The sequence below is a fragment of the Lissotriton vulgaris genome, chromosome 1_1 (genome assembly GCF_964263255.1).
Source record: "Lissotriton vulgaris chromosome 1_1, aLisVul1.2, whole genome shotgun sequence".
Classification (NCBI taxonomy): domain Eukaryota; kingdom Metazoa; phylum Chordata; class Amphibia; order Caudata; family Salamandridae; genus Lissotriton; species Lissotriton vulgaris.
Window position 1 is genome coordinate 2,009,904,117 of NC_141685.1, and position 26,711 is coordinate 2,009,930,827.

General features: G+C 47.4%; 1 protein-coding gene across 30 annotated transcripts in view; it reads right to left on the reverse strand.

Annotated features, from left to right (window-relative positions):
* PPFIBP1 (PPFIB scaffold protein 1) overlaps positions 1–26,711 on the reverse strand; it is a 1,004,279-nt gene that overhangs the window by 216,681 nt on the left and 760,887 nt on the right. For all 30 annotated transcript variants that reach the window (XM_086920149.1, XM_086920163.1, XM_086920158.1 and 27 more), the window contains one exon: positions 2,319–2,407. In XM_086920149.1, coding sequence (XP_086776275.1) covers positions 2,319–2,407 — 89 coding nt within the window. The remainder of the gene's footprint in view (positions 1–2,318; positions 2,408–26,711) is intronic.

Below are 26,711 nucleotides of genomic sequence, written 5' to 3' on the forward strand. Positions count from 1 at the left end.
GTCCTTCTTTCTTCCTCGAATCTGAGGAGGCAAGGATCAGGGTGGCCCCTAAAGAATACATTAGGTGCATCAAAAAAGGTGTGCAGCTCGGGACCAATGACTCTTGCTTGTATGCCACCCTCCAGTGGAGGAGGGGCATGAGTCTCTTCCTGATTGGTTGGTCCTCTCATCTTCAAGATGGAGGAGGCTGAGATGTGTGCTTCACCCCGCTGCCCTCACCTGAGGGGTGGGGTTGACAAAAGGTGGACAACTCTTATTAGCTTGATTTTCCCTGCCCATTCTCCCGCCCAAACTGGGGGTAGAACTGGTGGGAGCCAGTTGCTGGGGGCAGCAAAAAGCTAGGTCTCTCCCCCTATAAAAACAGTCCACTACTGGACCTGTGAAGTACACTGCCAGGAGTAAAGACTGCTGTGCTACAAGATTTACACTCTGCTTTGCTGCTGCTCTGGAAGAACTGCTTTGCTGTGCTGCCCTGTCCTGCCCTGCTGCTTGCTGATCTCTACCAGGTTGAGAGAAAAAGGACTGGACCCATCTCACTTGAACCCAGAGTTGCTCTAAGGGCTTGCCCCCTTGTTCTAAATTCTCAGGGCCATTAACCCCTTCGACGCTCATGACTAGCTCAGCTCGTCATGAGTTACGCCTGTCGTACGCTCAAGACGAGCTGAGCTCGTCATGTAACGTGTTTTTTTTTTAAAACTCCGCGCACAGTGGGAAAACGCATGAGGTTAAACACCTCCTACAGCTCTGAAACACCACCTGGACTCTGCCATTTTCGAGTCCTGCCCTCCCAAGTGGTGCCAATCCAGTCTTGGGCTGTTGAAAGTGAGCTCTGCTGTACGGAACCAATAACAGCAACTCAGTGACGACTTTGCACAGATTGGAACCAATGCATTGCCCTTCGACGCAGAGGCAGGAGCAGGAGCCAATCAACAACAACACGTCTCTATGACGAGGCAGCACCTGCATCATAAAGGGGTTAACCAGCGAAATCTTCATTGCCTGGTCAGATCGGAACCGAAGTATCGAGCATTCCACGTCGAAACTTGCTCAATCCAGGGTACTTTTTCAGCAGGACCTGAGTGTGTCTGTAGTCGGTCTGCCCTCCATCGCAGTCAGCTTGAACTTTGGATCTACCCCAGTCCAGGGCAACGTCAAGCAACCACTAAGTACCATTTGTTTGTAAGCATTACTTTTTGAAATACTCTTTAATCATTCATAACTCTATTTCTACTTAATGGATTTTTGTCGTTTTGGTCTTGTTTTATTATTAAAAGTACAATCTATTCAATCTTTTTCTAATCTGATGTGGAGTATTTTTTTGATGTCTTAGTTGTGTTGCTGTGTGTTCTGCACAAATACTTTACACATTGTCTCTTTAGATAAGTCTGACTTCTCTCTGTCAAGTTACCCGAGGGTGAGCACAGGTTACTTTTGTGCGTCAAGCTTACCCTGACTAGAGTGGTGAGTCCCCCTTCCACAGGGTGCTTAATCTGATAGCCAGATACGCCAATTCTAACACCTCCATACCCCTAATGGCCACACCCACTGAGCAGATCCCATGGATTAGAGGTCAGTGAGAAGATAGACTTTATAAAACTATGTGCAAGATGTCTTTCCTTAACATCTCTTTTGTCCATCTGCCCCCCATCTCCCCTTACGTCCAATACAAGTACTTCCTGCCACCCTCCTTTTTCCACCCAATTAAAGATTTCTGGTGACCTGCCACCCTCCTTCAGTACACTCAACAACAATTAATCTCTGAAACACTACCTCAGCATCCTGAGCCCTCCTGTCCCTCACAACGTAGGGCCATGCTTTCTTCGAATTGGGTCTTTGAGACACTTTCAGCATTGAGAGAAATGACCTCTCAACAAGTCTGCCATACCCATATTTGACAGGGGACACAACTGTTGCTTGTGCCAGAGTACGATCCACCTTCTGCTGCCACCATTGGGTCAGCAGAGACGAGAAAGGATTAGAAGACAACAGATAGTCATTCACCATTCTAACACCTCTCTAGAAGTAAGAGGAAAGTGGTTGATTAGCACAGACATCCACACCAAACTTTGACTACTTTGACATCACAGCAATGCAAAAAAATGTTTAATGATCAGACTTTAAAGCAGTAAAAAACGACAATTTGAAATGGGCATTGGCAATACTAGCTTCCAATACAAGCCACACACAAGGAAAATAGATATTTGTTACTATACAGCAATTGCACCCTCTCATTTCTAAATCTCAAAGAGAGGCTAAAGAAAAAACTGAAAATGCATTATAAAAATAATGCAAAGGCAAGCATGTGATAAATTACTTACAACAGCCATGTAATGGAGCATCCGACCATCAACTTTCCCATCGTCAAATTGAGTCTTATACTGAGGTAGTCCTATGTCATCTAGCCATCCTAGGAATGGAGACAAGATTTTGATCAATAACATCCAAACTGTAATAAAGTGTGGGTTTCTTTAACGCTTTCTTTTTCCATATTATTCTTCTCAAACTAGTATCACATCAATATGATGTCAGACATTTAGAACACTAAATATAAAACCTTAAATGCGAAGTATGGCTTTCTTTCTAGCATACAATTCTTCTATTGAATTGGATAATATGGGACAGGCATATTACCTGAATGAAGTGAAATACGAATATTAGAACAAAGGTTGGATGAAGGGAGATTAAAACATATTTGAGTAATGTAGTTCTGGAATACGATTTGGGTAATATGGGATTTGACTAGGAATTTCCATACAAATGTCTCATTTATTCAGCCTGTATATGCAACTTATAGCAGAAATCTTTTATGAAAATACCTTCTCCATTCATCAATATGTTGGTAATGCCCAGCTATACCTCACAAAGCTCTCAAACATACAAACTCTAAAGTTCTACCTCTGTAATCTAGCAAATTGGATGCAATCAGCCTTTAAAAAAGAACCCTCAAATAATGGAATTCCTACTCCTATTCTCAACTGAAAATCCTTCTGAGTACAAAACTGACCTTGGCTATCCCTGATCCCATATAAAAAGACACCATTGCTAAACTAACGAAACAGACATCCCATCAACTGCACTGACTCAGAAAAATGAACCCTACTATTCCCCATACAGACTGCAGCATCTGCCCTCGTACTAACTCATCTAGAAGGAGGAAATGCCATCATAACTGGCCTCCCAAAATCTACCACTTCACCTCCTGGAGCAATACAAGTTACAGGGGCCAGGAAATCAGATAACATCAAGTTCATCCTAAAACGCCTTCACAGGTGACAGCTTGAACCTAGAGTTAGAGTCGACATCAAGATTTCATACATCACACATAAATCAATTAATTTTGCCCCAACTACTTATCTAGACTCCACAGATCACTAAAGAGCAATGAGGAGCAGAAATTGCCTAAATTTGAAAATACCCTGATGATACAAGACAAAATATCAAGGTATGATTATCTTGCCTAGTCCTAAATACTCAGAATGAAGAAAGTTATTCAGTTTCCCATTAAGATAATCCCTAATCTTCTTGATTTCAGGAAAGACCTAATAATAAATATCTTCAGTCTACACATTTCAGGTTGATCGCTTTACTATCACCCCTCTGTTGCTTATGAAATGTGCATTATTTCACAAGTTACTTGGAAGCGTTCCACTGCCCAGTGTAAATACTTAAATAAATAAAAATCATTTGATAATAACGCATCCTTTGACTTGTATAATCTTTCAGTTATAGAGAAAGAACACTGCCTAATCTTGACACTTTTGAAAAAGAACATTCTCTTTTAAAAGTTGCTCAAAATGAAACAGAATTTAGAAATTAATAAATAAATCCTTGCATTGGTAGAAACTGGATGCTTTTTAGTCACCCTTATCACCCCTACAACTTGTGTATGCCACCTTTACATGTACTTTCATATAAACATTTATAAATAAAACCCAAAGGTGAACTAGCCCTTCTCTTACCGCCAGTAAGACAAACACAGCTGCATTGCTGAGAGTGTTATATGGCCACTAGGGAAACTGTCGACCGTGCTAAGGTAGCACAAGCTTTGCTGCCATAATGCTGCTTTTGAGCATGTTGCTACATGACTTTATTTTAAAAGACTCTGTTTGTGCATTTCACAAGAGAACGGGTTGTCTTTTGCGTTATCTGCCTTTCTTGGAGTTTTGTCTGAACACAATGTGCAAGGTCGATAAGTAACACTCCTTGTTATTCTGTTCTGGTCAGTCCATAGCACCTAGACATAACATGCTACACACAGCTGCAATACTGAAGACTTGTGCTTTGATATTACTGGGTTGCATGTTGTTTTATCACTTTTGGAGAAAGTGTTTCATGGAGAAACGCTCCACTGTTCCTGTGATGTAAACCTTACATCCAGGCTTTAAGGTATGGGGTCTGCTGTCAAAAGCCCAGAGATCTTTGTTCATATAAAATAAACATCTTCTAGTCAAGGGGAGGGTGGTTAGGCCTAATTGCCTTTTTTTCCCACAGTGTTTATATGATGACTTTTCCCTTGGTATACTATGTAATCGTAACAATGCTAACTGTGCTGAGTTTATGCATTTTGCTGCTGGTAGTGACTCGTATACTGCATTGTAGAGCACCATAGTTAAAATAAACTTTGTGAACTATTTTCAGTGACTCTGACAACTCTTATTGTGGACGAGTACGAGTGAGTGAGCGAAAGGGTATGTCTAGCTCCCGCGATTCCTAAGAGTCAGAGTGTTGTGTTCTGGGTTGTCTAATCATTTGCAGCTTTGTGATATTTGAAGGAGAACGAATGAGACACTATAGCTAGTCGGTTTGGGGATTTGGGGTACTAAAGTGGTAGTTTGGTACACCACTATACACTGAGGACCTGTTTCTCTGCGCATAGTTCTTTGCATGTGCAGAATCCCTGCAACAAGAGGTCATCAGAGGCCACAGCCGCTTTTTCCACCACTCTGCAAAAACAGCTCCTGGTGCACTACTGCTTCGGGGAAGAGGTCCAATATATGTTTTATTTTTGTATTGATTGCATATATGTATGAATAATTGTATTGAGTGGTCATTTTCCACTGTTGATGGACTCCACTGCTGTTTGGAATAGACCAGATATATTCATGATGAACAATAGTCATCCTAAAGAGAGTAATTAAATGTACGCTATATAAGGCTATTTTGTTGTATTTATTCCTTTGACACCATTTCCTGTTTGCATAGCTATTTGTCCCTTACCCAGGTATCAAAGGGTTAGTTGGGTATATCCCTGTGGTTTGCTTATGAACATCTGGCTTACAGCAAGAGATACTAGAATGTATCCCCCTGGCAGTGGTGTCAGCCGCGTCTACGGCACCGCAAATAGAGGTATTGCATATCAGCTTGCCCTCAACAACTATCTCCTGACTCAATGCTCTTCAAGGAGGTATTGGAGGTTCGCCTCTATTTTGTCCCAGTTGGCAGGATCGTATTTTGCAAGAAGGCCAACAGAATTGGCTGTGTGCCAGTGTTTGGCCGATTGCGTAGCCCACCCCCCCTTCCCATTTCCCTGCAGCATCTATGCATTTGCTTTCCTTTTCTGGTGGTGGAGCATCCATGCCGGCCTGGGAGTTGGCTTGCTTATGGGCAGTAGTGATTACCAGAGAGTTGAAAGGGAGCTGACCGCAAATATAGAGTCAGAAGGGTAGGCTTTATATTTTGTACCACTCTAAGTGTTACAACTCTAGCCTGGACATGGTGTGATGTAGCATGCCCTTGAGCATGGGGAGGTATTGAGTGGAGCAGTGAGTAGACGCAAGGGTTTCAAGGGTGAATAACGAGATATTTCTGCTTGAGTTGAGCTGCTCCTGCTGCTTATGGAGAATTGGCTCAACTGCACTTGTGTCGGACTTGCTAGTAGACTGCAACATTTTTGGCTCTGACAGTGGCTTTGATTTCAGGGCTGAGGTTCTGGTCAGTGACGAGGCAGATGTGGTCAGTGGAGAGATTCTGCTATGTGCCGCGGTGGCTGGTGAAGTGGTCGGTCTCAAAGGATTCTACGGCACAGAGCCTGAGTTAGGTGGGGCCTTCGAAGTGGTTTGCTGGTGCCGACCATGACCTGAACGCAGTGGCAATTTGGAAGCCCATCTCTGGTGTTCCAGAGTGGCTGAGTACCCTTTGGCTGAAAGCTGCTCGGGCGAGTGTGATATCGAGGGGGAGGTGGTACCATACTCACGGACTGCTGAGCTGGTGTAAGGTTCTCGATCTCCAGGTCAGAGCCAGAATTTTCTCCAGGGGATAAGGCCTCTACATCCGTAGCTGATCCTTATAGGTGTTGTTCCACTTGGAAATGAAGAGGTCTGGGGGGTGAATTCCGACCCTATGCAGCATCAAGTCAACTAGCACGATGGCTGCATAAAGTCTTTTTGGAGCAGAAGAAGTGGCAAGCGTCGTAGGTGGCTTTGTGTTCTGGCAATAGGAACAGATTGTGAACCTGATGGAGATTGGTCCATGGATAATTTGCATGTCAGTAAGGACTACATTGAAATGGCATCCATTCCATCACCGTTGAAGAATGCTGGAGAGATGCAGCAGAGATGGGAGTAGACTCCGACGGGCAAGGCCCAGAATGGGCTATGTTCCACTCAGCCCGCTTCAGCAAAGTAATCAGACGTCGTCTCGAGATAGAAAGTAACAGAGACATGATCGAAGTACGATACCGACAGAGGGAAGGAACCTTGTGAATTGAAAAGAGCACCACAACTCGTCAAACCAGAGCACAGTAGCACACGTCTAAACCAGACAGTTGCAAGAAAACAATCTAACAAAGGAGTCAATGACCATGCTCATTATCGCCAAGAGGAGGAGTCAGAGTACCTCGTGACTTGAAAGACTTCTTCGAAGAAAAATAACCTGCACACATCTGGGCCCAATAATAGATGGCAGGAATATGCACTTCATGTGCATCTACAGCCACATATGCCTTGAACATAAATAAATGTATTACCTACTGGCAGTCGCCGGAAAGTAGATATATTTAGGACCTAGTTTCCGTAGACAAAGCGTTTTTGGAGCCCTTTGATAAATCTTCACTAAACTTTCAAAACTAGTACGCTCATCACTTCAGCTGCTGTCAGGAGAGTTTCAGGGCAATTCGTCAAGAAGGGGCAGAGAAAAAGAGGAGGGTCCCAAAGCGGGCTTTCCCCATGTATTTTCCCAAAGGGATTTTAAAACAAGAATATATGGGAGAAGACGCACAACTCTTTCCTCCATATTATTCAATGTACTCGGTTTGTAGTGTGCTCATGGGGTGTTACTCTAGAAATAGCGTACTCTAGGTAGGTTCCGTCCCTTTATAATATTGAACATAAATAGAACGTGTTTATCAACAGGTAGACAATGTTTATCGTTTTCAGATTGAATTTTCATGTCATTGCTTACAGTGAGCAATAATGTACATCCAATGTATTGTTGGATACAATCCTCTTTACTTTCTCTACATACCTCCCTATGCATTTCGGGCAATGAGCCCTCCATCAGGGGATAGTCCTAGAGGAATACATATTTTCAGAAAAAGTAAGTCCGGCATGATTTAGTCACTATACTCATCATTGATTTAGACCAATCAACATATTTATTGCATGGAGTAGGTCCTTGTGAGGCGGCCCCAGCCGGTCCCCAACACTTACCTATCCATCTGGATAATAATACTCAATCCGACATCCAACAGCAGAAAGTGACCCGGATACATAACACAGATATTGCTCAACTCGAGAAGAGTTGCGTCAGAGCCGGTGAGTGTCAACGGGAGAGGGGCACAACTGAAGAGACTAAGGTCAACAGGAAGGTACCAAGGGAACAAGAGCACAAACATGGGCACAGTGTATAAAATGCTGGTCATCCACATTTCACACTTTCCCTGGGAACCTGTGCTACCCCACCCTGAGATCCCGAAACAGGGCCACCCTAAATCCCTCCTGCTTGACAAGAGGATCTGCTGAATTAGGAAGCAGGACCCCTCCCTAAAAGTGGATCAGACAAACCTGAGAAGAAGCATTTCAGGATTGCCTCTCTTCCAGTTTCTTTTATTTTTCTTCTTTTCTTTAACTGTAGCAAATTTAACTTTCTCCTTTATTTTTGTCTTGCGAAACTAAACGCAGTGAGGTGAATGGGGCCGGACCGTCTAACTCCAATCAAAGCAGTGACTGACTGCTCCTTTCTACCGCTGGAAGAAGGGAAGAGAAGGCGAGACGGAGGACGCAAGACCTTCCACACCGAGGAAGTAGAACGAATAGTTTCTTACCTGTTGGTGTAGTTTTGCAGCTTGAAGCTCTTTCTGGATTCAATAGCTGTGCATATTTCGCCATCTAGTGGTTGGAGTTCGGAAAGTGCTTTGTATTTTTTTTTTTTTTGCTGTGGGAGGTTTGCGAAACCTGATCCCTCTGGTGAGGCTACAACCCCCATCGTGTGTGTGCAGGCTCTCAGATTATTTTTTCCCCTTCTGCCTTGCGATTTTGTCTCATTGCTTAATAAGTCTACTATATATATTGCCTAAGGGGGTGAGAGTGCAGGGACACATGTCGATTTTCAAAAGGGGACTTCTTTATAAATCTTATATACATATTGACATGTACACACCTTTTATATACATGTATGAGTCTACATATGTATGTATATATATATATATATATATATATATATATATATATATATATATATATATATATGACGCTCGATTATTCCTTTTCCTTCCAAAGAAACAGAACAGCACTCGAGGAGTTCGGGTCAACCGCAAAACAGTTTATTAGCGGGGGACTTGCACAGACGCGTTTCAGCGTGCTGCCTTCGTCAGTGTGTATAGCACAACAACACCATTCGACATGTTAATAAAGTTTTTTCACTCATGAATCATGGAAATCAACAGAGGACTGAACCCTCATAAGATCACAATACGCACCATCTTGGAATGTATTCACAAGACTATATGGCCTATGTAAAGCACATTTTTTTGCCCACCGATGGGCTATTACCGCTAGACAAGAGGGTATTTGTCACATCAAAAAGTTTACACATTAAACAATTCATAAAGCCGTGGATCGGCTGATCTTCTCTGTAAATCCATATTGTCATGATTATTCTTATATAACAAGATGCATACGTATCACACCGAGGATAAAAAAGTTCATCAAATTTCATCTTTCATGACTTCATATTAATTGGGCAGTTCAAAATCATATCTGTAATAAATCAATTATTTCAGATTCAAATTTTCAGTTCATCAATCGAATATTATAGGGAAGAGTAGAAACATCATAACTTCAGTGGCAAATTCATATACATAAATATCTAGAGCTAATGAAAATTTCGGTCAAGGACACATATAACACGTCACCTGTCCTAAATCACAGATCATGGATCTTAGTTACAGCAGGCAAATTGGGAATAGACTTGGGATTACATGTCGGTGCATCTGGACTTTCATATCTAGCAACCCATATGTTAATCCTAATGTCTATTAGTTACAGCTTTACTTTCCCAAATGAAACACCATTTCCTCCCCACTATTCAGGCCTCGTGGGTGTTTGGTGGAGAGGTCTATATTTGACTCCAATCTGCGGAGTCGTCTTAAACGATCACCGCCCCTGGCATTGGGTGGCACTATGTCCAAGCCAAAATCCTGCAATTTATTTCGGTCTTTACCGTGGACCTCAGCAAAATGTCGGGCTACCGGATAGGCGGAGTCCGCCTTGTCTATGGCCTGGAGATGTTCTAGTATTCTCAATTTTAAGTCCTTGATTGTACTGCCGATGTAGCGGAGGCCACAGGGGCAGAGCAAACAATAGACTGCATATTGAGTGCTACAGGTAATGAACTTCTTGATGAATATTTTCTTCCCTGTCTCAGGTATCATGTACGATAGGACCCTGTTGCTGGCGGCGCAAGCCTTGCAGCGGCCACAGGGATAGAACCCCTTTTGTTCTCTAAGAGTATTGGTTTTGGACATAGGTCTCTCCAGATGACTGGTGACAAGCATATCACCTAGTGACCTTTGTTTACTGAAGGTAAGTAATGGATACGCTGGTAAGTCTTCCTTCAGCACATTGTCTGTTTGTAGAATGTGCCAGTTCTTTCTGAGCATCATTCTAAGGTCATTGGCCCCTGAAGAATAGGGAGTGATTAGCCTAAATTTCCCTTTGTTCGTGGTTTTATCCTTTTCACGGCCTCCCCTTGCAGGTTTGGCAGTAAATAAGGTCCCTCTTGGGATCTTTCTCACCTTTCTCAAAGTCCTTTGCAACAATTCCCTACCATATCCCCTAATGGCGAAACGTGATAGGCATTCCGAGGCAGTCGTCTCGAAATCGGAATCCCTAGAGCAATTACTGCGGAGCCTGAGTAACTCCCCATAAGGAATGCTCCTGATGAGCTGAGGGGGATAACTGCTGCTGGCATAGAGTGTTGAATTGCCAGCAGTCTCTCTCTCTCTATATATATATATATATATATATATATATCCTTGTATTATCACCTGCTTCTCTAGCCTCTAGCCTCATCTTTCTGGCAGAGGTGGGTGGGTTCGCTAGTGAATCCAGAAAGATCTTCAAGCTGCAAAACTAAACCGACAGGTAAGAAACTATTCGTTTTGCAGCGTGAATCTTTCTGGATTCACTATGCTGTGCATAGACTTTGTAGCGGTTTACTTACGTTTGCGGCGGCTGGGTGGAAGATAAGCGTTGGTTGTTGAATATATGTTGAAGCACCTTCTGTCCGACTTGTGCTTCCTTGTTCATTTGTATATCCACACAGTAGTGCTTCGAGAACATGTGCACTGAAGCCCATGTTGCCGCCAGGCATATGTCTTGAATGGGTGTGTTAGCCAGGAAGGCTATTGTTGCACCCTTCTTCCTGGTATAGTGGGCCCGTGCCCCTCCTGCTAGTTCTTGACCTGCCTGTTTGTGGCAGAATTCTATAGCCTGCCCGATCCATTGTGCGATCGTTCCGTTTGTTACTGGTCTACCCATGAAACTGCTTGCGGAGGACACAAAGAACTCCTTTGTTTTCCTGTGTCCCTTAGTTCTTTCTATGTAGTGCATTAACGCCCTTCTAGCGTCCAGAGTGTGCAGTGCCCTCTCCGCGCTTGTGGCTGGTTTCTGAAAGAAGCTTGGTATTTGTACTGTCTGGTGGAACCTGGACACCACCTTCGGCATGAATTGTGGGTCCGTTCTCATTACCACCCTGTCATTGTGTATCTGGATGTAGGGTTCCTGTAGTGTTAGTACCTGCCGCTCGCTCACCCTTTGTAGTGAGGTGATTGCCACTATAAAGGCTGTCTTCATTGTTAGCATTTGTAACGTGGCCTTATGTTAGATGTGACCAGGAACAACCCCACTAGATGTTTTTTTTCAAATGGTTGAATGTTATAGGCCCATTCATCCTTGTGTTTTCTTATTATATTCTGTGCGTGTTATTTTCATATGGTCTTTACCAACCACTAGCTCTTTTTTATTTATTTATTTATTTTTGATACAATGGGCCGATTTTTATTACCATAAGTGGATAAGGCTTAATGTTTTTTTGGGGTGCCTGGCTGATTTACTCGAGTACGTATTTTTTGTCTGATGTTCACCTTGCTCATGGTATTGTAGAACATGGGCGCTGTTACATGCTTATGCGTCTGTTAATAATCTTAGGAGAGAAAAGAGGGTAGAGGGAAGAAAGGCCTTACCCTACTATCTGCCTTAGCTTGTACATATAACGTACCTGATGCTATACCAGCTATATATCTAATATATATATTGTGATGTAGAAGTTCACATATGTGTGCGCTTATCCCTTCCTTATGAAGAAAACTCCACCCATGTGGTATATCCAAATGTTGACATTTACAGGAAAAGTTGTCCTGGACGTACTTTGGCCCCTGGGTTCAAGGAAGGTGACGGCCCTTTAAGTGTATTGTGCACAGTGGGCCTTTTGGCTAACTACTTGCAAATGGTCTTCCAATTTTATTAGGCTATTGCCTGGTATTATTTGGTATTGTGCTCCCTTGGGATTACGTGCAAGGGAGAGATACAGTAACCTTTGCTGTGTGCAGACGATGTGTGGTTTCTATCATGTAGCCACTAAGCCTGAAGATCTGCACCCTGCTTTGTGTTCATTCTGCCTTTAACCCCTTCCATGCTGGTGACGAACCCCAGCCATCACGCTCTGCGGCGCTCGTGTGCTGATGACGGCTGGGGTTCGTCACGGCCCCGCCCTGTTCTTTTGTTTACCGCACAGCGGCGGAAACGGCCCAGCATGGAAGGGGTTAATGGATGTTAATGGTAGTTGCCACGGAAACACAATCCAGGTTAGGTGTGTTGAGTTTGCCCTCATACCTTGTGATGAGTAGCAGGCCCCCCTCCGGAGGGCCAGGTGTGAGGTATGTTTCCTACAAAATCCCAGTCTACCTGCTTTGCTATATGGTAGGCATATGCAATGTTTGAGGTTTTCATTTGTCTGTGTTTGTGTTACTGTGTGTGGGTGCAGCCTGTGGTGGTAGGGTGTGCACCCCCCACTGTGTTTGGCAATTTTTATGGACGCGGTCAACCGCAGTTGGCCGGCCATATGGGATACCTTTGGAAGTCTCGGAGAACTTCATTGAAGAGCCCCTGGCTTCTTTACGGTGTTCAGAAAGGCCGCAGTGAACCTCAGTTTCCGGCTTTCTGATTGGAATCAGTGGCTAACTCTCCTTGAAGAGCTGCCAGCCCCGTTATGGTGTGAAGATCAGTCTCTGTGGTAGGAGAAGACTTCCAAAAAATTAGTCGTTTGGAGAGGCACTCCTATTGTTTGACAAATTAATGATCTATATACAGATTTATAACATTAATAAACCATGCGTGCAGTGGAGGAAGACGCACTGTCCAATTTATGCACCTGTGAACCTAAACATGAAAGAATAATCAAGCGGGACCGCTTGCCCTCTACGCACTGTTGCGTTTCCAAAATGTGGATGCTGAATCAATACGACTCTCAAAATTATTTAAACTATACAACTTGTATGTAAATTAGTGAAACCACACCAATTTTTAGTTTCAAAAGGATAAATGTATTTATACTGTCAAGTCAGATATATCAAGCACATTTATAATGACATGTACATAAATTCATACTTGAAAAAACAAGAATTCATAAGTGAACAAGAACATATGCTATTTAGCAACACATCAATACAATTCTATTTCATCTAACAAGTTCATGCCCTGCCCAATGCATTTCGGGCCACTTGGCCCTTCCTCAGGGGCGGTACCTGAAATGACATAAAAAACAAATAAAGCTTTATCACTTCAGTGAAGAAGGTGATTCAATCATCAAGTTCATAGATTGCCACAATACTATATAACATTTTCAGGCTCTGGTGAAAATACTAGGTCAACAGAAATGTCCCCCGTACGCGGTTTGTTTTTAACGCGGAGATTATTGTTTTTCAGGTTAAATAGATAATCGGTTGCGAGTGCGGTTAAGAGAAACCATGGTAGTTTGCTGCACTGCGTAGTGCCAATAAGGTGTGTATTACGTGCTTCTAGTTTACTCATAAGTTTTAAAATCAACAGCGAACTGTATTAGGCAACGCTGCAAGAGTGGTAGTCGTTGATGTAAGCTGCTATTTTTGCGTTTTGTTTCTTAAGGTTGGAAGCAGTGGGATCACCGGTATCCGTTGCAGTGACGAACGTAGAGATGTGCATCAGTTTGAACTTAGTTTCAGCAAGGATTCGGCCTTGGGTAGCATTTCGTTTTTTCTAGTGAGTTGTCTTCAAGATGTGGAATACTACGCGGTTTTCTTGACACCTTATCTTCATATGTTCATATATCTCACTCATGATAGCCGCTTTGTCTTTACAGAACGAACTTTTCAAACACGCCCCTTTTCTGTCCAGTTACTTCATCGTGCCATTTTTTCTTTTTCATACAAGTGAGTGTATATCACACCATTATTCATATAGAGGGACATTTCTGTTGACCTAGTATTTTCACCAGAGCCTGAAAATGTTATATAGTATTGTGGCAATCTATGAACTTGATGATTGAATCACCTTCTTCACTGAAGTGATAAAGCTTTATTTGTTTTTTATGTCATTTCAGGTACTGCCCCTGAGGAAGGGCCAAGTGGCCCGAAATGCATTGGGCAGGGCATGAACTTGTTAGATGAAGTAGAATTGTATTGATGTGTTGCTAAATAGCATATGTTCTTGTTCACTTATGAATTCTTGTTTTTTCAAGTATGAATTTATGTACATGTCATTATAAATGTGCTTGATATATCTGACTTGACAGTATAAATACATTTATCCTTTTGAAACTAAAAATTGGTGTGGTTTCACTAATTTACATACAAGTTGTATAGTTTAAATAATTTTGAGAGTCGTATTGATTCAGCATCCACATTTTGGAAACGCAACAGTGCGTAGAGGGCAAGCGGTCCCGCTTGTTTATTCTTTCATGTTTAGGAGAAGACTTCCACCTTTTGGGCTCGCCACGCCAATAGTGTGTGTGAGGTGAGTGTGCTTGTGGTAAGCCCACCCCTCTCATAGTGATCAGCCCATTTAGTGAAGCTGAATCAGCTTTGTCATTGAAGCAAAACGTAATATTGTGCTGCAAGTACATATTGCATTGGTGAAAGAAATTCTGAGTAGCGTGCGTAGATATGTGTTAGACGGGAACCCGGAGGGTCGGCCGAGCAAGGGGGAGAGGCCTCCTGGCGAGGGCCCTCTCCTTAGATCGTACGGACGAGCAACCACCTCCCCACAGATGGACGCCACACAAAGATAGGTTCTGTACACTTTTATCGGTATTCTTAGGCAGGTTAAACGTGACGTTACAGCAGGACCAGGATACGATGATCCCTTCAATTCTAGTCTCTGGGGAAAGGGGGTAGCGGGACAGTTTCAGTACCGGTCCGGTACAGGGGTAGCTGGTGTATAGCTCTCAATCCTCGAGCAGGAGGGTTCGCAAGTAGGGGCCGCGGCAGCGCCAGCAGGCCTTCGCGGATGGTTTACGAAGAGGAGCCGCAGCAGCGCCAGCAGGCCTACAAAGATGGTTCACGAGAATGGGCCGCGGCAGCGCCAGCAGGCCTTCGAAGATGGTTCACGAGGATGAGCCGCGGCAGCGCCAGCAGGCCTTCAAAGATGGTTCACGAGGGTGAGCCGCGGCAGCCCCAGCAGGCCTTCAAAGATGGTTCACCAGGATGAGCCGCGGCAGCGCCAGCAGGCCTTCAAAGATGGTTCACGAAGAGGAGCCGCGGCAGTGCCAGCAGGCCTCCAAGGATGAGTTCGTCTCGGTGTCTCTCGACTCCAGGATACAACTAGTTTCCTGCTCTGGAGCTACCCCAGTTATAGGTCTGGCGCCCTTTGATGTCTGGACCCTCGCACTTGGAGGTCGGGGGGTCCGGGATGAGGGAGTCCAGACACCCAGCAGGGGGGTGGAGCCAGCGCCCAGGGAGGCTGGGGGCGATCGAAACCAGGCGGAGGGGAGCCATCGACACTCCTTCTCCCATTGACTGGCCAAGTGGTCTCGTTACCCCCTGGATGGATGGTGGTGCCTCGATGTCGGGGCCTGGCTGGGCCTGAGGCTGAGGTCGACCCGAGGCCTGGTCGTGGAGGGACCAAGATGGCGGCTGGGCCGGGGACGGTGGTTCGGGAAGGGACCCGGGCCAGCCGAGAATGTTGTGGTTACGAGCCTGGGTCCTGTCGGGGAAGAGTTGGGGATTGTCCCGGCGGGCTGCAGGTGTAGTTCTTGCCCGGGGAACAGGGGTAGTAGTAGTCCGAGACCCGCACTGCGGGGAGGGGTCGGGCATGCCACGAGGCCTGTCCAACATGCGTCCCCCCCAGCTGAAGGCAGGGAGAGTCACCCATCCTCTTGGGTAATCTCCTTGCCGAGGCGGAAGAAGCGGGACAGGCCGTCTGCGTTGGCGTGGTCTTGTCCTGGGCGATGCTCCACAGTGAAGTCCATCCCTTGCAGGGAGATGGACCAACGTAACAGCTTTGGATTCTCTCCCCGCATCTGCATCAGCCATTGCAGAGGTCGGTGGTCTGTTTGCACCCGGAAGTGGGTACTGAAGAGATAGGGCCGGAGCTTCTTGAGGGCCCACACCACGGCGAAGGCCTCTCGCTCTATGGTGCTCCAGCGTTGTTCTCGGGCCAGCAGGCGTCGGCTGATGAAGGCTACTGGCTGGTCAACTCCCTCTGTATTGATTTGGGAGAGGACGGCCCCAACGCCATGATCGGAGGCATCCGTCTGTACTATAAATTCCCGGCTGTGGTCGGGGGCTTGGAGCACTGGGGTGGTGCACATGGCGGACTTGAGGTTCTCAAATGCGGCCTGACACTCAGGGGTCCAGTGTACTTTCGGGGGGTTCTTCTTGGACGTGAGTTCTGTGAGGGGTCACACAATGCTGCCATAGTCCTTCACGAAGCGCCGGTAGTATCCGGTGAGCCCCAGGAAGGCTCTGACCTCTGTTTGGGTGACCGGGGGCTCCCAAGCCTGGATGGCAGCGATCTTGAGTTGGAGAGGGGCCACTTGGCCACTTCCTACCTGGTGCCCCAGGTAGGTCACGGACCCTTGGCCGATTTGACACTTGCTGGCCTTGATTGTTAGTCCTGCCCGCCGGAGGGCGGTCAGGACCTCCCGGAGGTGTTGGAGGTGTTCGGCCCAGTGGCGACTGTACACGGCAATATCGGCCAGATAGGCGGCGCTGAACTCCTCCAGCCCTGCCAATACTTTGTTCACGAGCCTCTGGAAGGTGACAGGGGCGTTTTTCATTACGAAGGGCATCACTTTGAAGTGGTAGTGGCCATCCGGGGTGGAGAAGGCGGATCGCTCCTGGGCGCCTGGGATGAGGCCGATCTGCCAATAGCCCGCTGTTAAGTCAAAGTTGCTCAGGTATCGGGCAGCCCCCAGACGGTCGATCAGTTCATCAGCTCGGGGGATGGGGTGAGCGTCTGTTCGGGTGACGGCGTTCAAGCCCCGGTAGTCCACACAAAATCTGAGTTCTGGGGCGACGCCAGGTGCAGCGGCCTTGGGGACCAGCACGACTGGACTGGCTCAGGGACTGTCGGAGGGCTCGATTACTCCTAGGGCCAGCATCTTGGATACTTCTGACTGGATGCAGGCGCGTACTCGATCAGGCACTCTGTAGGCCCGGTGTCGGATAGGGGGGCTATCCCCGGTGTCGACATAGTGGAGGCGCCAGGGGGTGACCCCAGGGGTGAGGGAGAACAGGTCGGCAAACTGCTTTAGCAAGTCTTGGCAGCCTTGGCGTTGTGCTGGGGTCAGGGCAGAAGAGAGGTGGACTCCTTCCACGGAGCCGTCTTTTTCGAGGGTCCTCAGGAGGTCAGGGAGGGGCTCGGAGTCCTCTTGAGCCCCACTGTCGGTAGCCATCAGGAGGCTAAGTTCAGAGCGCACAAAGTGAGGCTTAAGTCGGTTGGCATGGAGGACCCGGAGGGGGTTCCGGGGGGATTCCAGGTCCACCAGGTAGGTGACGGGGCCCTTGCGCTCCACCACGTTGAAGGGTCCTGTCCATTTGTCCTGGAGGGCGCAAGGTTCGACCGGGGACATGACCCAGACCTGTTGTCCCGGCTCGAACTCAATGGATGAGGCATTTTGATCGTACCAACGTTTCATGTCTTCTTGGCTGGCTTCGAGGTTGGCCTTGGCAAGTTCCCTGAACCGCCGAGTCTGGTTCCGGAGGGTCAAGAGGTATTTGTACACATCAGGAGGAGTCTTCTGGGGGACCACCTCCCACCCTTCCTTGACCAGGCTGAGGGGACCCCGGACGGGGTGCCCATACAGGAGCTCGAAGGGGCTGAATCCCAGGGACTTCTGTGGGACCTCCCGGTAGGCAAACAGGAGGCAGGGTAGCAGCACGTCCCATTGGCCGCGTAGGGGCTCTTCCAGGCCTATGATCATACCCTTGAGGGTGCGATTGAATTGTTCCACTAGTCCGTTTCCTTGCGGGTGGTAGGGGGTCGTAAATTTGTAGGTGACCCCACACTGTTGCCATAGGGACTTCATGTATCTGGAGAGGAAGTTCGTGCCCCGATCACTGACGACCTCTCGGGGGAAGCCCACCCGCGAGAATATTCCCATCAGGGCTCGGCCCACCACGGGCGCTGTCACGGTCCGGAGAGGTATGGCCTCGGGATAGCGGGTGGCATGGTCCACCAGGACGAGTATGAACCGGTGACCTTGCGCTGTCCGGGGCTCCAGGGGCCCCACAATGTCGATCCCCACCCGCTCAAAGGGAGTGGTGACGATGGGAAAGGGTTGCAGGGGGACTTTTAGTTTCCGGCCGCTCTTCCCGCTGGCCTGGCAGGTGGGGCAGGCCTGGCAGTGGTTTATCATGTCGTTCCGCATTTTAGGCCAGTAGAAATGGGTCACCAGGCGGCTGTAAGTCTTGTCCTGCCCCAGGTGCCCGGCGAGAGGCACATCGTGTGCCAGGTTCAAGAGGAAGTCTCTGAATCGGAGGGGGACCACCAGCACTCGGCTGGCCCCCAGTTCGGCAATCTTCTGCTCACTGTAGAGGAGCTCATTGTCCCAATAGATCCAGTGGGCCCCCGAGGCATCCCCTGCGCTCTGGGCGATGGCTTGCTGTCGGAGCCCCTCGAGGGAGGGACACGTTCTTTGTTCCTGGCGGAACTGTTCCTAAGTGGGGCCACCTTCTTGGCGCCACTGGGCCAGCTCCGGAAGGTCTTGGAGTGGGTCAGGCTCTTCGTTGTCGGACCCCGGTGGACCGGGTTCAGGGGTGGTCTCTTCAGCAACGACAGGCGGTGGAGGTTCGGGCCACTCGGGTTCTTCAGTGGATGGGATGGCGCGGGCGGCCATGGATCGGGTCGTCGCACAGACCCATTCAGGGAGACCAAGCATCCCCAGGTGCTCTCTTCGTTCAACGGCGGCCCAGGGGGAGCTCTCGCGATCGTTCCCCAGGAGGCAGTCCACGGGGGCATCGTCTCGGACGGTCACTTTCAGCATGCCCGACACTCCCCCCCACTCGAAGGGGACGCGGGCCATCTGGCACAGGCTTTCGGAGTTGTCCGCAGATCGTACTGGGCAAAGTACGTTGGGCAAGATCTGATCGGGGGTCACCAGATGGCAACGGACTGCGGTCACACTGGCCCCCGTGTCGCGGAGGGCTTCGGCCCGGTGTCCATTAATGGTGACCCACTGGCTGTACTTCTGAGTGTTGGCTGAGATGGGGGCCCGCTGGACCATGTCCCTTTCCCCTAGACATACCAGGGACATGGCCGCAGGTTCCCACTCGGTCTGGTAGTGTTCGCACTCTTCGGCTTCTTCTTCGCCTTGCTCTTCTCCGAGGGCGACGGCGGTGATCTGGCGGTTCATTGGACCCGGAGCCGGGACTGACTGGTTTCTCGGACAGTTGGGGTCATTGGCGTAATGGCCGGGCCGCTGGCATTTGTGGCAGACAAGGTTGGAGCGGAATCCCGGTCGCGTCGGAAGGCTTTCTCTTCCGGCCGGAGACAGGGGGTTACTAGTGATGGGCACTGTGGCGGTGTCCCTGCCCCGACCCTGGCCTCCTCCTCCCCCTCGTAGACGGTGGGACCCCTGGGAGGCTCTGTTTTGTTCGCCCGGCCAATTCCGGGGGACCCGGGTGCTCTCCCATTCGATCCGCTTCGATGGCGAGTTTCCGGGGTTCGGTCAGCTTGCTATCGAGGAGATGCTGCCTCAGTTCAACGAAACAATTATTGGATAGGTGCTCCCACACAATGAGATCGAATAATTGTTCATAGGTGGTGACCTGGCTGCCTTTGATCCACCCCTCTAAGGCTCAGCTAAAAAAGTTCACATATTCCACCCAGGTGGTACAGGGGATTATTTTACAGTCTCAAAATCGCTGCCGGTACATCTCGGGGGTGAGCCCATAGCGAGTGAGAAGGGCGGCTTTCATGTGCTCGTAGGTCATCTCTGCGTCTGGGAGTTGTAGCAGGGCATCTCTTCCTTCGTTGATGAATCTCCCCCACAACCCGGCTCCCCAGTCTTTTCGCGGAATCCGGTGGGAGATCATGGCTACCTCGTAGGCTTTGAACCATTGCTGGATATCGTCGTTCCGGTAGTACTCTCGGACGACGTCTTTGGGAATGTGGACCTTGGTGTCCGTAGGGGGAGCGGAGCTCTGGTTCTCGGGGACGCCGAGGTCCCTGTTTTGTCGTCGAATCCCTAGTTCTTTCAAACTGCGCTCGTGTTCGTACGCTAGTTTCTTCTCTTCCAGCTCCCTCTGGCTTTTTTTTTCTTCTCGTTCTTCCCGTAGCCGTAAGTGTTCGAGGGCTATCTTTTTTTCTGCTAGTTTTAGTTCCCCATCTAAGCGGAGTCGAGCCAGTTCCAACTCGTGGAGCCGGCTCCTCTCCCGTTCTCGGGCCTCCTCGGAAGAGAGGCCCGCTCTTCTTTCTTCTTCGGGTGTTGCAATTGTTTCTGTGGTCTCGATGCTTTTGTTTTGGGGTGGGGACGCTCCTGTCTCCACCCAAGACTCCAAGGCGTGCTTGAGGTCATCTTTAGTGCTCAGTCCCATGGTAGCGATGCCCAAGTCCATGCAGAATTGTTTTAATTCCTTGTGGCTGTATTCTTCTAGCCGTTCCATCTGGAATTTTGCGGTTGTTCCGGTCTCTTTTGTCGTCATTGTTGCTGTGTGTCGTGGGGTGAGTTACTCTCTGTACGATTATGCGTTGGCTCGAATCGCGCCGCTGGCCACCAATGTTAGACGGGAACCCGGAGGGTCGGCCGAGCAAGGGGGTGAGGCCTCCTGGCGAGGGCCCTCTCCTTAGATCGTACGGACGAGCAACCACCCCCCCACAGATGGACGCCACACAAAGATAGGTTCTGTACACTTTTATCGGCATTCTTAGGCAGGTTAAACGTGACGTTACAGCAGGACCAGGATACGATGATCCCTTCAATTCTAGTCTCTGGGGAAAGGGGGTAGCGGGACAGTCTCAGTACCGGTCCGGTACAGGGGTAGCTGGTGTATAGCTCTCAATCCTCGAGCTGGAGGGTTCGCAAGTAGGGGCCGCGGCAGCGCCAGCAGGCTTTCACGGATGGTTTACGAAGAGGAGCCGCGGCAGCGCCAGAAGGCCTACAAAGATGGTTCACGAGAATGGGCCGCAGCAGCGCCAGCAGGCCTTCGAAGATGGTTCACGAGGATGAGCCACGGCAGCGCCAGCAGGCCTTCAAAGATGGTTCACGAGGATGAGCCGCGGCAGCGCCAGCAGGCCTTCAAAGATGGTTCACGAGGATGAGCCGCGGCAGCGCCAGCAGGCCTTCAAAGATGGTTCACGAAGAGGAGCCGCGGCAGCGCCAGCAGGCCTCCAAGGATGAGTTTGTCTCGGTGTCTCTCGACTCCAGGATACAACTGATTTCCTGCTCTGGAGCTACCCCAGTTATAGGTCTGGCGCCCTTTCATGTCCGGACCCTCGCACTTGGAGGTCGGGGGGTCCGGGATGAGGGAGTCCAGACACCCAGCAGGGGGGTGGAGCCAGCGCCCAGGGAGGCTGGGGGCGATCGAAACCAGGCGGAGGGGAGCCATCGACACTCCTTCTCCCATTGACTCGCCAAGTGGTCTCGTTACCCCCTGGGTGGATGGTGGTGCCTCGATGTCGGGGCCTGGCTGGGCCTGAGGCTGAGGTCGACCCGAGGCCACGAGGCCTGGTCGTGGAGGGTCCAAGATGGCGGCTGGGCTGGGGACGGTGGTTCGGGAAGGAACCCGGGCCAGCCGAGAATGTTGTGGTTACGAGCCTGGGTTCCGTCGGGGAAGAGTTGGGGGTTGTCCCGGCGGGCTGCAGGTGTAGTTCTTGCCCGGGGAACAGGGGTAGTAGTAGTCCGAGACCCGCCCTGCGGGGAGGGGTCGGGCATGCCACGAGGCCTGTCCAACAATATGTACCTGTATGTTGGGGTTTGTAGTCTTGCTGAGTGATACTCAAATGTCCCTTAGAAGTAACAGTGTGTTTAGAGTATGCATAGTGTCATATCTGCAGCACCGTCTGTTTCAGGCCTTATGTATGTTGTATATTTTACACCGGCCGCAGTGAATCACCCATAATGTTTATGAGATGATTGCGGTTGTGGTATGCCCCAGCCTCTCGTGGCGATCAGTCACCTAAGTGAAGCTGATTCGCCATTGGTATATATATAGCCAACTTAACGCTGTGTTGCAAGTACATGTTGCGGTGGGGTAATGCTGTCTAGCGTTTAAAACTATGTACTTATCTTCTGGGGTTTGCAGTCCTGTTGTGTGAGACTTAAATCCCCATTATAATTATGCCTGTTGTGCTTAGAGATTGTGCATAGTGTTTATGTGAGACAGGCCAACGATGAAGGACAGGTGGCTCCGTGCCAGATATGCATGTGACATAATCCATTCTACCAGGGTTGTGCCATCCAGTAGTGGTGAATAGAGGAGGGAGTAGGTATGTGCTTCAAATGTCTTGTGTGACGGTGTTTTAAAATACATTGTATGTGCCCCCATAGAAAAACAGTGTTTCTATTTTTGATCTTTTTCCCCACAGGCGCCATGCAGCGCATGTTACCGGTAAAAGGGGCATATATGTATATATTAAAACACATAAATGAACTGTTTGCATATGTAATACTGTGTTTTGCTTAATACGTATATATATATGCATGAACATTTTACATGTATAGAAATTCACCTGTACCTTAGTAATAATTGTATCTCCCTCCTAATTGCATGTATATTTATATGTATGCACCCCACACAGTGAAACATGTAGCTGTGTATTATATGCACGCATATGCATATACCCATACCTACCAATATAGCATTATGGTCATGTTGGTATAGGAAGAATTTACCTCCTTTTAGCCTATTTGCAACCTAAGAGTTTCAGGAGGCCCAGGAGGCAAGTTACCCTACTGCGTGTATTTATATCTTGTAGTAAGGGGTCCCTCCCTTGCCCCGCCGGTTGCAAAACTATGCAGCCGGCTGATAACCATGGTTTGGATTTGACGCAGTAACTGATGAAGCCTGATCTGTGATCCTGCCTCTTGGCACGTTATACATGTAGTGTATAAACCTTGTGAAGTTACCGCAGTAACCAGTAAAAGTTTAAATGACCAGCAATGGAGGGGCCCTGCAGTATATAACTGCATAATAGAGCATCAGCTCTCAATAAATATTTTGCGATTTAATTTAAAAACTGTGCATAAATATTGTACTTATATGTTGCACATGTTGTGCAGCAAAGATCGTTTTCTGCATTTGTGAACAAGTATTGCTGTGGCATATTGGGCCTTTGTGCATATTATTTGCTTTCAGACAAAACGGTGTATCCGTTGGCCCATGAATTAAAAATGGGTATGCGATTATGCTACCCAGTGGCAGAACTAACTGTTGCAGTTGCCATGATAGTGCGTTTTTTTTATTTAATTTTTTTACTTTGCCCTGTTGCTGCTTAAAACAACAAAGTACCTGCACTAAAAGCCCTTCATGTGGGTCTGTAAAATGTAAAAACGTTGCATCTATCTTTGTTATTGGTTATAAGGCATAAGGATAGTCTATTATGTAGCCTAGCCTTGGGAACACTAATCAGCAACTTACATGTTTCCATTTTTAGGTCGAGCTGGAAAAGCATGCGAAGCATGCGTCCAAGCTCGTTAGGTCGAGCTGGAAAAGCATGCGAAGCATGCTTCCAAGCTCGACAACTAATGTTGCCGACTTTTGGGAATGTGAGACACGAGTCGGCCACGCGCGTTTTGTGTCTCAGATTTGTCCTTGTGAGCGCGCTTTTGCTGCTGGCTGTGTGGGCGCGCTTTCGGTTAACGCGCTCAATTAGAAATGAAATGCTTACACTCACCTAAGGGAGGAAGTTTGCAAGATGCTTTTTTAGTTATTTACAGCAAGTGTAGTGATCTTAATTTGTCTTTAAGCAGCCAGGTCTTGTAAAAGGCTTTCTCATTAATATTACGTGAAAAGGCTTTCCCATTATTATTACGCCCGCACACACACACACACGCATACACAGACACACTCGCACACACACAGACACGCCTGCACACACGCACACACGCAGACACGCGTACACACACACACACACACACACACACACACACACACACATCTCCCCCCCCCCCCCCACTCACTGGGCTCTTTCGGTGTGTCCCTCTCTCCCTCGGCAGCAGGCGGGGCTCTCCATGAGCACGGGAGCCCCCCTAGCTCACAGGCAAATCTTCCAGCTGGCTTCACAAACAGGAGCACAGGGGTAGGCTCCAGTTTGCTTCCTGTTTCGGCCCGCCCCCGTCCCAACACAGGTTGCCTGGCTTCCTGTCTGCCATGGAAAACATTCGGATGCTATTCGACATAAAAGAGCAGTGAGTGATATTGTACTGAACACTTAGTTTATTCTCAAAATGGAATATGCAATTGTTCTGGACTCTGTTTTCTTTCAACTCTGCGTTACCTTCTATCTCATTTTGGTTCGAGCTTTACATCCGGTCGGAAGCGTGCAAAGTGGATCCTTTTATCGCTTTCTTTTATTTTTTAAAGGGATTCACTCTTTAAAATTCAGATCGTTTTTCATTTAAGACGTTTATTTACACAACCTTTCTAAAATGACGACTCAGCCTTTGATTCTAAAGTGCTGCATTTAGTGGGGACATTGACGTGCAGTAGAGCGGTGATGATGAATATGTCACACCTCAGGGACAGGTGAGGCTCATTGCAAATGTTAGGCTTTGTGTGGACTGACAACGATGAAGGACAGGTGGCTCCGTGCCAGATATGCATGTGACATAATCCATTCTACCAAGCATTTAAATATCAGAATACTTATTGTGTGTTGGATCTTGTACAACTTGCCTCTGCAGAGTATTGGAAGATATTGGGACTGAATGAACTACCTTGGCGTTTTTTTGCCAGTACACATTTTCAATGTGAGCTGACCTTCCCTCCGCCAAACTCCAAGTCCACAACTTCAAAGCAAGCGCTGCATTAAAACCATCAAGTAATATTTTAGCTAGTGTGTGTCTGCAGCTGGATGAAATGCTGAGTTGGAGGTACTTTGTTTCTCTTATGCAAATAACACCACCCTTCCCACTAGGCATCCGGAATTACTGGTTTGTAGCCAGGGGTTATTGTTAAACTCGTGCTGGGACAAAGCCATTCGCCGGCCATGCATTTTCAGTTTCAGGTTTCTATAAATGTATGCTAAGATCACTTTTCTAGTTGAAAGAGTGTAAAGTGATCTCCAGCTAACTGTGCTATTTATAGCGTTAGCATAGGAAAAAAAAATGCTGACATAGCCTTACACCTTTCACGGAAATGTGGTACCAAAGAAGAACCTGCCGTTTGCAATTGAGTATTGTAATATTAATACATGTAAGTCACGTAAATACAACACATATTGCATTACAAATGCTATAGGTGCCACATTTGCAAGAGTTATAACTATTGGTATTGTAAATGACGAAACTATTAATTTCGCTATTTTCAAAAACAAAACATAAATAAAAAAAGTGTCAATTACAATACCAATAGCTCAAACCTTTCTAATGCAAGACCTATTGCATTGCAAATGCTTGTTTTTTTGATCTTGTTGATCATAGATCTGTTCCTTTAAAGTTGCTGGGCCCGTAAAACCTGGTTGCTTAGAGGGCAGCTAAGGAATGCGTATGCTGGAGATAAGCCCCTGATCCATGGGATTATTTTACAGTCTGCTGCCCTGGTGTTGGAAGAGATTGTGGGGGAGAGAGGTTTATGGCCTTCTCCTTCGCTTTGAAACCCCTTGAAATGTGGGCTGCATTTGGTGCGCCCAGCTTTTAAAACACCGGCAAGGGAAAGGCTTTGGCTCCCGCCATAACTCCTTTTTAAATGGCGTAACAATTGTATTTTGCAATACAAAAAGTTTTGGAAGTAGAACCTACCGTAGGTTCGCATATTTTATAAAAGAATCATTAAAAACTCCTTTTTACGCCCAAAAGCGTACTTTTGTAACGTTTTAAAACGTGGCGCGCTTCCTGCTTAAGCTATGTTAGCTACTAGAAGGAATATTCCCTAAATATTCCTTTTCCCTGCGGTACTATGGTGTAAGGAAGAGGCACCTGCGTCCATTACTACACAATAATAGTAAAGATAAAGTGACGCACTCAATTGCCTGTGCAGCGCAGTGGTCGAAGTGGGGAAAAAAAAGTAGGGGAACTGTGGGTGGAGAATCAGGGGGCGGGAATAACCGAAGATTGGATCAGTGGGTGGAGTCCAGGGTGTGGCTAGAAGTAGCAAAACATACCAATTTTTTGTACGTTTAGCATTTCACTGACCAGTTACAGCTTATAACATTATTTAATTCAACCAATGGATAAACATGTGTATTTGAGGTTTAATTAAGGAAAAAGCAAACACTCATAGGGAATTCAGGTTTATGTAAAGCGTGCAAAATATAAGCAGGAACAACATGTTACCTTAATGCCTTTACTCTCATTGTTCAGAAATCCATGAGTATTTTTTGTATCAAACATTGAGGACATGACTACAGGGCACCTCCTGTACACATGTATTAAGGAGGGCTCAGAAAAGAAAGGGACTCTGCAGGAGAATCTAGACTCAAGGAAAGCCACAAAGGCTCCTTCATATTCATGTCAGCCAGCCGGCTGCTCAATCATAATATAGCAAAAAGAACAACTAGTGGATAGAATGCAGCATAATATCATACATTTACCCCAGTACAGAGATCTGGGCCTAAATCCATAGTTTTTTACTCACTATG